Source organism: Sminthopsis crassicaudata, chromosome 2 (assembly GCF_048593235.1).
Source record: "Sminthopsis crassicaudata isolate SCR6 chromosome 2, ASM4859323v1, whole genome shotgun sequence".
Taxonomy (NCBI): domain Eukaryota; kingdom Metazoa; phylum Chordata; class Mammalia; order Dasyuromorphia; family Dasyuridae; genus Sminthopsis; species Sminthopsis crassicaudata.
In genome coordinates this window covers 258,355,889-258,368,049 of record NC_133618.1, presented here as the reverse complement: position 1 = coordinate 258,368,049, position 12,161 = coordinate 258,355,889, and the positions used below count along the sequence as shown (strand labels likewise).

The 12,161-nt window shown below is 43.5% G+C and overlaps 1 protein-coding gene across 1 annotated transcript; it reads right to left on the bottom strand.

Annotated features, from left to right (window-relative positions):
• Nucleotides 1-500: 500 nt before the first annotated feature.
• On the bottom strand, nt 501-11,481 carry SAPCD2 (suppressor APC domain containing 2). Its single transcript, XM_074289082.1, is given in 7 exon segments — nt 501-1,134; nt 1,252-1,362; nt 3,589-3,696; nt 3,809-3,882; nt 3,885-3,954; nt 5,424-5,551; nt 10,676-11,481. Coding segments are annotated over 7 exon segments (1,293 nt in total). The 5' UTR covers nt 11,349-11,481; the 3' UTR covers nt 501-1,005.
• Nucleotides 11,482-12,161: the final 680 nt, after the last annotated feature.

Sequence of the window (12,161 nt, the reverse complement as noted above, 5' to 3'; positions counted from 1 at the left end):
AAGTCCCCCTGTGGTTTCTCCTGGAACACCCCTTCACTTCAAAATTCAATACTTAGAAGTGGATGTAGCTGAGTGCAAGGACATCTGGACTGATGTGCAACTTTACACAGACAGATAGCAGCTATACACATTCCCAACAGTGGGGCAATCACCATAAAAAATCCATTCTTACATAAATGCTCTAAAATTTTCCCTGTAAACACCTTGGGGGGAGGGGGGAGAGGAGGGTATGTTCTGAACACACTCCATTCCCTAACAAAGAATGGCCTCTCCAGCTCAACCTCTTCCCCTCAGCTATTGTTCCAGTAATTGCTAGTGGGGATAAGGGTTCCATACTCCAAGCCCCAGAGACTTAAGCCCTGAGAAAGGGATGCTCCCATCTCAAGACTACTCTTAATATCCATTTTCTTTTGAAACCAGTCTCCACTTTGAGGAGAACAAACCAAGATAGGGGCAGGGTGGGAAGAGAAACAGCCCAGTTCAGGTTCTTGTAAGGCTTAAAAGGACTCTATGAGGTTATCCCTCAGTCTCATTTTTACAAGGGAGGAAATTGAAAGTCAAGAAAATAAAGTGATTTGGATCTAAGTCACACACGCAGCAAGAAGGAAGAACATGATTTCCACTCAAGGCTTTGCTCACCAAAGGAAGAAAGGGGCAGTGGAGAAAGGGAGAGGAGGCAAGACTCCTGGGACTAGCTGAGGAAAGCTTCCTTCCTGCCAGAGATGGTATGACCGTCTCTTCATAGGTAATTCTCCCCAGAGCCTGGATGGGAGTCCTTTTGCTTTGGTCGTGGCTGCATGCTCAGTGGTCAGAGAGGAGCAATGTCCTCCACTACGGCCAGAGGCAGGGGCTGTGCAGTTTCTGCCAGTCTGATGAATCTCTGCCCATACCAAGGCAGAGGCTGCCCAGAATGTGCGCCCGTGCTGGGGCAGGGACTATGAAAAGACTCTACACCCACCACAAGGGCAAGAGCTATCTGTGTCACTTGCATTCTTGCCAGCAGGCTTAGATGAAGGTGGAGTCCAGCTGGCTGGCTTCCTGATGGCTTCGAGCTCGAGCTTCAAAGAGCTGCTTGATCAGGGCCGACTTTTCTTGCTCCAGCTGTGTGATCTTCTCACTCTTATCTGTTACCTCCTAGGGAGGAGGCCAAAGGAATTAGAAATTGCGTGGGCCACTCTCCCCAATTCCCTCTTTTTCTCCCTTATCCTCATCCCATCTCTTTATACACTTCACTTCACCTCTGATCCCCACCTTTGTTAGGAGACGGTTTTGTTCTTTGAGCATGAGTATGGTCTGTTGATGTCTCCCAGAAAGAGGGGATACAGAGGGGGGGGCAGAGCAAGGGCTGGGGACAGTCTGGACCTGTAAGAAAGAGACATAAGAAAAGAAAAAAGTTCAGAGACTGAGTAAAGAAACCCTGGAGAATCCCATTGTTTCCTCTTCTCCATAGGGAATGTCACCTCAAGTCTGATTTGAAGGAGGCAAGTATTAGGACCTGGAGAGGTAATATTGGGCAATGAAAATAGTATTGGATTAGAAGCTAGGAGATATCTGTTTCACGAGTGTCATCTGGGTGGCACAGAGCAAGTCATTCTCCTTTTGTGGTTCTCAGTTTCCCCTTTTGTAAAATGAAATGGAATGACTGCATGATCTCAAAGGTCTTTTCAACTCAGATATCTTATAATTCTATCATTCTATGATTTCTTTACCTTTGATAGGGCCCAATTTGGGGAATCAGGAAGTGGCTCAGGGTGATTTGGAATTATGCTCAAAAAGTTATCAAATTGTATATATTCTTTGTTACTACTGAAATTATATCCCAAAGAGATTTTAAAGAAGGGAAAGGGATGTGCAAGAATGTTTGTAGCAGCCCTCTTTGTAGTGGCCAGAAACTGGAAACTGAGTGGATGCCCATCAATTGGGGAATGGCTGAATAAATTGTGGTATATGAATACTATGGAATATTATTGTTCTGTAAGAAATGACCAGCAGGATGATTTCAGAAAGGCCTGGAGAGACTTACATGAACTGATGCTGAGTGAAATGAGCAGGACCAATTCTGATGGATGTGGCCATTTTTCAACAATGAGATGAACCAAATAAGTTCCAAAAGAGCAGTAATGAACTGAATCAGCTACACCCAGGGAAAGAGCTTTGGGAGATGACTATGAACCTACATACTCATTATGTACTACATAGAATTCCCAATCCCTCTATTTTTGTCCGCTTGCATTTTGGATTTCCTTCACAGGCTAATTGTACACTATTTCAAAGTCCAAATTTTTTTTTGTACAGCAATAACTGTTTGGTCATGTATATATTATATTTTAACATATTTAACATGTATTGATCAACCTGTCATCTGAGTGGAGGGGGAAGGAGGGAAAAAATTAGAACAAAAGGTTTGGCAATTGTCAATGTTGTAAAATTACCCATGCATATATCTGGTAAATAAAAACTATTTTAAAAATTAATTTCATAATTATAATTTTTTGACAGTATATATGCATGAGTATTTTTTTAAACAACATTATCCTTTGTATTTATTTTTCCAAATTTCCCCCTCCCTCCCTCTACGTCCTCCCCTAGATGACAGGCAATCCCATACATATTACATGTGTTACAGTATAACCTAGATACAATATATGTGTGTAAAACCAATTTTCTTGTTGCACGTTAAGTATTGGATTCCGAAGGTATAAGTAACCTGGGTAGATAGACAGTAGTGCTAACAATTTACATTCAATTCCCAGTGTTCCTTCTCTGGGTGTAGCTGTTTCTGTCCATCATTGATCAACTGGAAGTGAATTAGATCTTCCTTATGTTGAAGATATCCACTTCCATCAGAATACATCCTCATACAGTATTGTTGTTGAAGTGTATAATGATCTCCTGGTTCTGCTCATTTCACTCAGCATCAGTTCATGTCAGTCTCTCCAAACCTCTCTGTATTCGTCCTGCTGGCCAGTAAATAAAAATTATTTAAAAAAAAAAAAAAAAAAAGAAGAAGAAGAAATAATCAGCAGGATGATTTCAGAAAGGCCTGGAGAGATTTACATGAACTGATGCTGAGTGAAATGAGCAGGACCAGGAGATCATTATGCACTTCAACAACGATACTATATGACGATCAATTCTGATGGACGTGGACATCTTCAACAATGAGATGAACCAAATCAGTTCCAATAGATCAGTAATGAACTGAACCAGCTACACGCAGTGAAAGAACTCTGGGAAATGAGTGTGAACTACTACATAGAATTTCTAATCCCTCTATTTTTGTCCGCCTGCATTTTTGATTTCCTTGTACACTATTTCAAAGTCCAATTCTTCTTGTGTAGCAAAATAACTATATGGACATATATTGTATTTAACTTATACTTTAACATATTTAACATGTATTGGTCAATGCAATACCATCTGCTATCTGGGGGAGGGGGTGAGGGGAAGGAGGGGAAAAGTTGGAACAGAAGGTTTTGCAACTGTCAATGCTGAAAAAGTATCCATGCATATGTTTTGTTAATAAAAAGCTATAATTAAAAAAAAAAAAAAAAAAAAAAAAAAGTGGCTCAGGGAGGGAACACTCACTCTTCCAGCACAGGCAGCAGCTAAGAGCTCCCCCAGGCAACGAATAACTTCTTGAAGTTTGGGCAATAGCTGACCCAGTGGGCTGGGGCTCCCCTCTGCCCCAAAATCCTGCAAAGAGAGTTAAAGTTAGAGGTTAGATCAGCCTTTAGGGCATAGGGAGAATTCTAGGAATTATGTGTCAAGGGAATTATCTGGGAAGTGGGCAGAGGAAGGGACTCACTTTGCTCTTCTTGTTCTTGGTCAGATGACGCTGCCGTTCCTGCACCCACTGGAGCTGTTGGTGATACCAGTCCCTCCTCGATCCATCATCTCCAGCCCCTGTAGAAGTGCATCTTTCTCTTGTTCCAGTTCCTTCATCTGCTTTAGCTGCAATACATACCAAGAAAGAAGCATATGTAAAGGTAAACCTATGTGTACAGAGGCCTGTGTGGGGATGGAAGGTCTCCATATTCTCTAACTTCATGCCTTCTCCAGATGGTATCAATCCCCTAGTCCCTATCCTATTCTGTCCAGGTTCCTGGAAGGTGGAAGGAGCATTCTTCTCGGCCCTGATATCCTTGGAGGAAGGAATCTTCCATATGGGAAAGAGGCAAAATGTCCTTAAAGAGACTTCTAATACAGATCCACTGTACTTGGAATACTCTCAGATCCACCCCAGAGCTGGAGGCCTGGGAAAGATATTGATCCTTTCCCCTCATCCTGCCTCTTGCTCTTCCTCAGATAGCAAAAATCAGCATTATTTTTGGAAAGAGGATAATCAATTGCCCAAAGACTCCAGACTAAGCTCCTTTCTGGGATCACCACTTCCCTATACACTAGTAACCCTTTAAAAGAATGCAAAGTACTTGAAGGCAGGGATTTGCCTATTACAGAATCTGGTACTTAAAAGGTGATTAAGAAATATCTTCTGGCAAATGGCTAATATGCAAATATGTTTTGTATGACTTTGTATAATTGATACTGTAATACTTGCCTTCTCAGTGAGTGGGGGAAGGGAAGAAGGGTAGGAGAGAATTAGGAACTCAAAATTTTCTAAAATGAATGTTTATAGCATTTCCACTTTTTCTGTTTGTTATAGTTTTCTTGCAGTTTTCCTTCTCAGGTTTTTTTTAACCATCTTTCTAGATCCGATTTCTCTTGTGCAGCAAGATAACTGTATAAATATGTATATGTGTGTGTATATTATATATAGTATTTAACATATACTTTAAACTTTTTTTTTTCCTTTTTCTGAGGCTGGGGTTAAGTAACTTGCCCAGGGTCACACAGCTAGGTAGTGTTAAGTGTCTAACTGTCCTCCAGGTGGCGAAGTGGATAGAGCATCAGCCCTGAATTCAGGAGGACCGAGTTCAAATCTGATCTCAGACACTTAACACTTCCTAGCTGTGTGACCTTGGGCAAGTCACTTAACCCCAGCCTCAGGGAAAAAAAAAATTAAAAAAACAAACAAACATATTTAACATGTATTGGTCTTCCTGCCATCTAGAGGAGGGGGTGGGGGGAAGGAGGGGAAAAATCGGAAAAAAAGGTTTTGCAATTATCAATGCTGAAAAATTATCCATGTATATGTTTTGTAAATAAAAAGTTATAATAATAATAATAATAATAATAATAAATAAATAAAGCGAATGTTTAAATGTAATTGGGAAATGTAATGAAATTACTTTAAATTTTAAAGTGCTTTTTTATTTATATTCTCCCCACAGTGAAGACCTACCTTCTTGTCCCAGGAGTAACAGAGCTCAGCACTTCTGGTGGATACTACCTGTTCCTTCTTATCTACCGTGAAGTGGGGAGAACCACAGGCCTGGAACCCTAGGCCTGGTACATCTTACCATGTCGTAGTCCACTCCATTGGTGATAGTATGCCGCCGCTGCTCTCCCCGGCCCCTTGGATGCTTCCCAGAGCTTCTAGAAGTACAATTTTCACTAAGGCATCGTCCCATAGTCCAGCAATCAGTGCCTGCAAAAGAGAGAGAGATGTAGGTAGCTGCCTGGGTCTTTCCAAAATCAGCTCTCAGTTTGGTCTCCATGAAGACTAGCAGCAGCCAGTCAGGCCTACCCTTGGCCCTAGCTGGATGTGGTCCCTCTCTCAGGCCTGCTCCCCATCATCTGGAAGGCAGAAAAGAAGTCCCAGGAGAGAATACATGGGTGAGGCAGAAAAGTTGTTCCCTGCCCTCCTGGAAAAGAAGAAATTTGGGGGAAAGTTTCATTCCCCAGTGGTAGGGAAATTTGAATTACTTACACAAGGAATTTCCATCTCCTCCCTCAGAATCTTCAGTGATCAAGCTGACACATTCTAGAAATCCTTTCTATCTCATCTCCCAGAGGCTTTTTTCTCCTGATTTTTCTTGTCATATAAATTTATTTCCTTTTATCTCAGTTTCCAGACCTTCTAAGCTTCACTCCCTGATTGTCTCAGTCCCTCCTTCCTCTTTTTCCCACTAGCAGGCCCTGACTCAGAGTCAAGTTAATAAAAGAAACAGACTTTTCTACATCTGCCTGATATGGATTTGGCTGCTTTTCCTACACTAACACTTTGACAATGATGGTTTAACTTTCCACCAGCACCAACCTACTGCCCCAGAACTGTCTCCTTATGCTGGCCTACACCCACCTTTTACTCCCTTAGTTTATTCTCTTCACTGATTTTTTTTGGGGTGAGGCAATTGGAGTTAAGTGACTTGTCCAGAATCACACAGCTAGTAAGTGTTAGTGTCTGAGCCTGGATCTGAACTTCAGGGTCGGTCCTACCTAGCTGCCCCATGAATGGCATTCTTAACCTGCTCTGGGTTGTTATGAACTCTGCCCCTCCACTGACTCTCATTCTTTGTACCTTTGCTCACCCCATTTCTCCAACTTAGCATATCCTTTTCCCTCTGTTGTCTGGACAGATTGTACTCATTGCTTAAAGTTTAGTTAATCCATAAAGCCCACCTTGACTGCTCTAGATAAAAAAGGTTTTCCTTTCTTAGAACTTCTAGAACACTTAAGTGGATAACATATCACCCTCATCATCATGTATCACTTTTCATGTGTCTAAGTCTCATCTTCCTAGCCCAATAAGGGCAGACACTATATTTATATCTTTTTCTTCCCCTTCCCCAAATCTTACGCAGAAAACCTCAGTAAGGATTTGTTGAATGACTGATTGACATACCTACCCCTGACCCCTTTCACTTTGCACTTCCCAGTAACATCAGGGAAAGTTATCACTCAGTTAAGTAGGGCTAAAGATCCACAAAGAGTCACTTCTTCTTTGAGATAGGAATTTCTGATGGACTTGAAAGGGGGAGGGGGTCCTTAAAGCTTCCTTCACCAGAGGCTCTTTGCTGACAATGAAGGCCCCTAGCATAGGAGTTCTTAATCTTTTTTGGATCATGGACACCTTTGACAGTTAATGAAGCCTAGAAACTCTTCTTAGAATGTTTTAAGTACATAAATTCATAGGAATATAAAGGAAACCAAGTCTGTTGAAATAGTTATTTATACCTATCTATCTATTTTGTTTTTGTTTTTTTAATAGTATTTTATTTTTCTGAATATATGTAAAGATAGTTTTCAACATTCATTTTTGTAAAATTTGTTCCAAGTTTTTCTTTCTCCCTTTTTTACCTCTCTCTTCTCCGAGACAGCAAGCAATCTGATATAGGTCAAAATATATTTTTAAAAAATACAAACTGGGGGCAGCTAGGTGGTGCAGTAGATAAAGCACCAGCCTTGAATTCAGGAGGATCTGAGTTCAAATCTGGTCTCAGACACTTAACACTTCCTAGCTGTGTGATCCTGGGCAAGTCACTCAACCCCAACTGCCTCAGCAAAAACAAAAACAAAAACAAATTCAGGGATCCTGGGTTAAGGACTACTATCCTGGAGCTACTGTAAAAAGCAGGTATAAAGATAATTAATAAATCAACAAATATTTACTAGGGACCTACTATGTGCCAGGTGGTGGGAATATAAATACAGTGAGTGAAACTGCATGGACCTAGGACTAAGGAAGCCTAAAGAACTTTTTTTTTTTTTTTTTTTTTTTCCTGAGACTGGGGTTAAGTGACTTGCCCAGGGTCACACAGCTAGGAAGTATTAAGTGTCTGAGATCAGATTTGAACTCTGGTCCTCCTGAATTCAGGGCTGGTGCTCTATCTACTGCGCCACCAAGCTGCCCCCAGCTTAAAGAACTTTCTAAGTCTTTTTCCCAAATGAGCTCTCCTTATCCCTTCCCCACGTCTGCAAGATTTTCTCTCATTTCAAGGAAATTGTTCATGCTTATGACTCCTTTAATGAGCCAGGATCCTGTTTCTGAGAGGTAGTGAGGGATAATTTGAAGGGAGCTATGGCCAACCTCCCTGATGCTACCACAAAAATCAGAGATATCCTCAAACCCTTCCAGTTTTCATTAGGGGCCTATGGATCAGATAGCCCAGTATTTACCTAAATAGCCCATTGGTACCCAACATTTCAGGAAGACACAGACTGTGCAAAGAGAGGGCTATCCATAATGCACTCTGTGGAATTCTAGTGTCAGATGACCAAAGTGCCTGTTAGGTGTTGGACTTTAAGTCAGGAAGACCTGAGGTTGAAATCTTCTATTAGATACTTACTAGTTGTGTGACCCCTGAGCAAATCATTTAAGTTCTTTGTGCCTCAGGTTCTTCATCTGAAGAATGAGGGAATTGGACTCAATGATCTCCAAAGTCTCTTCCACTTCTAAACTTATGCTTTTATGATTCTGGGTTTCAAATTCTCTTCACTTCTGGGGAGCAGGTCAACCTTTAATGAGGGGAGCAGAAGGCCCTTGCTCTGCTAATTGTGGGGGGCCTGAAACTCAGGGCAAACAAGAGTGGCATAGACCTGGCCTCAGTGCAGGTAGGGAAGGGAAAGTTGGCAAAAATATATTAAATGCAGACTTTTTAGCATGAAAGCCTGGATTCTTGAGAGCTTGAAAGAGTTGGCTGACACATCTATGTCTCAGCTTACCCTCTTCCCACCCCTCACCAGGCAAAGCAACTCTGAGTCAGATCCTATGCTTCTTGCCTCAACATGCCATGAGGTGTACTACGTTGTTGTATGTTGTTGTACTATGTTGTACTATGTACTACTACAAGTTGCTCAGTCCAGGAAATTAGTTCAGCAGGAGGTCATTACAATAGACTCTCTGTTGCCAAGAGGTGAGGGTCCCACTCTGGCTTGCCCTGGGACAGTGGACATTTGGGCAGAGAAGCACAAAGCTCCTGGTGATAAATAGGATATATATCCAAGACTGAATCTGACCATTATATGGCACCAGCAACTGTATAGTCACCATGATTCTCAAAGGAATTTTGCACCACATGACGGCTGATGATGAATGGACAAGTGGATAGACAGTGACATGTAGAGGAAAAAAGGCAGCCTTCTGCCTCTTCTATGTTCTTAATCTCCAGTCACTTTACCTTTCTCCCCCAATCTCTACCCTATACTTCGAGACTTCTTATTAAATTCTCAACTAATATTCCTGGAGATTCAGAGCCCTTGTTTTTATTACTCCCCTTTCTCTTCCCCTACTCCTCTTCTCTCATGGCACAGGTTCAGAGTGCAGCAGAGATCGGAAGCACTCAGCTGAATGGAAACTCTGCACCTGCCTGGGCACGTGTGTAGGCTGAATGGGCCAAGGAGGTTGGCTTTCAGTAGGACCATCAGCCGATCTCAGAGCCCAGCCCATGCTTAACCTATAATCCAGATACTTGTTCCCTAAGGAGGAGTCTGTGGCAATGGACAGTGCTGGGCATTCAGCTTCCTCCAGCCTTTGCCAATGGCTCAGGAAGTCTGTATGATAAGACTTTGTCTTTCTTCCCCATTCCCACCCCCAAACCCAAGCCTGAGTGCTCTAAATGAATTTCTAAACTCAAAGACATCCACCTGGATCAGCAGTGAACAAGTCCACAATTCTTTGGCTGGGAGCAGATTTGTTTGTTAAGAATCTACCTTCCCCTTTAAGAATTGTCTGTTCTTTTTAATCTTTTCTCCCAAATCCTGAGTCATACAGAAACTCCAATTCCAAGTCTAATTCAGACACTGACAGGATTGCTGCAGGATCTTAGGACAAGATTTTTCTGTTTCTCAGTTATCTTTATCTATAAAAATGGGGGAAATAGTTCCTATCTTATCTACCTCCCAGGGATGATATAGCGGTAAAATGAGATAATGGAATTTAAATATTTGGTAAATGCAAAGTATAATCATTATAATTATTACCTGGGTCTTCTCTCCAAAGGCAGGTTTACATTAGGGCAGGTTTATATTAGACCAAAAATTCACTTGGGCCCTTGAAGTCCCTTGTTTGGCCCTGCTATTTATGTAGCAAAGGAGAATCATTCCTTCTCAGGCTTGGACTTGTGTCTGTATAATCCCTCAAAAAGAATTCATCAGCATTTGTAACAAATGCCCCCAAGAACACTCCTAGGAGGTGTTACTCCATTTTGGGTAGGAGGAGGAGGGAAAAGTAGGCTTATTTCTAAATGCTCTGAGGAGAACAAGAGGGCCATTTACCTGCAGAAGTCCCTCAAACCCGGAGATGGACCAAGAAGTGGGTGATTTTCCACAAGAACCCCCAGAGGAACTAAGGCTCTAGGCAAAATCAGTCTAAATCCAGGGCAGGGAGGAAGGTCCTTGGAAGAGAATGGTTTGGGTACAAGCCAGCTTACCCCAATGGGTGGCTCCTCTAGCCCTCTGGCTGTTACTACTAAAGTCCACATACGGTCCTCCTGTGGCTGGTGGAACTCATAGTCTCACAGACTACGGCTTCACAGCCAAGAACCTCATCCCTAGTAGAGTCTGGGCGAGTTGGGAGGAGAATCACGTAAACTAGCAGGAAAATGGGTTGCGCATCCAGACAGAAGAGTAAAAGGGTCAGGGTCCCTAAGAAAGAACATGAGCAGCAATGCTGTCGGAGTGGGAGGAATGAGGGATGGAAGGACAGAAGGAAGAAGGGAAGAAAAAAAAAAATAAGGGTATTTTCTATAGATTGAGGTACTTCTCCTCTTCTATCAACTTTGGATCCCCAAAGCCCACCCTTCCTTCATCTCGAAACTCTTTCAATCCTCACCTGCATCTCCACTCAGACTTCGCTCCAGGACCAGTCCTCCAGGGTTCTGAAGGGCTTGGCTCTTGGGTCGTTCCAAATCCCCAGGGTAGCACCCAGCTTCCTGAGGGCTGGGGAGTTTCTCCAGGCTCCGGAAGGAGCAGCTCGATCCCGCGTGGGGATACCGAACTCCCAGGGACAAAGGTTTCTGCTCCAGCAGCGTCCGGGGCTCGTCTGCGGGTGCGAAGATGAGCCTCTGGTGGTGCTTCTCATGGGCCAGTTTGCCCCGGCCTTGGCCCGCACTAGCCTTGCAAGTCCCGGGACCCGTGGGAAGCAGTTTGGCTTGGGACACCTGGCCCCGTGCCCCCGACGGGGCTCTGGCATGAGGGGCCCCATTTTCAGCACTCAACAGAGAAGTTCTCAGCCCTATTACAAACCTCTCGAAGGTCAGGTACCCGCTGGCTGGGGCAACCTTCCTCAGTCCTTCCAGAACACCCCTTGGAAGTTCTCTGGTGTCCGCACCTTGCCACCGGGACTCAATCTCCAGGAGGTGGACGTAGCCCCGTCGTCGATCGTCCAGAATGTCGAAGAGGGTGCGCAGGCTCTGCAGGAAGGCTCGGGGTAAGCCCTCGGTGCTGAACTCCTGCTCTGGGGCCGTGGGTAGTGCCCGGCCACGTTCAGAAGCGATCACAGCCATGGGCCAGCAGTGAGGGTCCCCACGTTCCAAACAATTCACCACGTTCCAAAGCCCCGGGAAAGAAGGGAGAAAGGATGGGGGAGGAGGGAGGGAGGGAGAAAGGGGATCTAGACAAGCGAGAAAGAAGCTTACAATACTTTCTTCTTTTTGAACCAAGGACTTCCTCGCTTGCGTCACCAACTCATTACCACTTTCAACAGTCATTGGCCAGAAGGGGCACCAGCTCTTCCTGGATTGGCTAAGAAACGGACTGAACCGGTTTGATTTTCCAGCCAAAAGAGAAACGGAGTGGAAAAGCCGAGGGGCAGATGCTCAGTCCCTAAGTCCTCCCCGCAGGTGCAGACCCAAGCTTCAGGTTCCATCAGGACGGTGGAAAGGAGGTGAAGTTAAAAAAGAGGGATTGGACGGAAGGAGCTGGGGTCCCCATCCCAAAGGATCCCACAGATCACCCTAAACGCAGTACAATCCAAGTCTCCATTCCGATTTGTCCTCCACTTTTCTTTTTTCCTAGCAACTCTTCTGTTTTCTCCTTTAGAAATAATGTAGAATCACAGAATTTGAGTTTTAGAAGGAATTTTGGAAGATGAGGACCAACATTTTCGTGATCAAGAATTCCTTCTTCCACTTTCAAAATTAAAAATCATTTAATCTCTCCTTGAAAACTTTTAGTTTTCACCTGAAGGCAACCCATTTCATTCTGGTGCAGAAATCCCCCCCCCCCCCCTAGATTTGCAGCGTTCTTATTTCTTTCTCTCAGGAACAACCAAAACAAGTTAATTTTTAGTTCACAGATGTCAAAGATATCATGTCCCA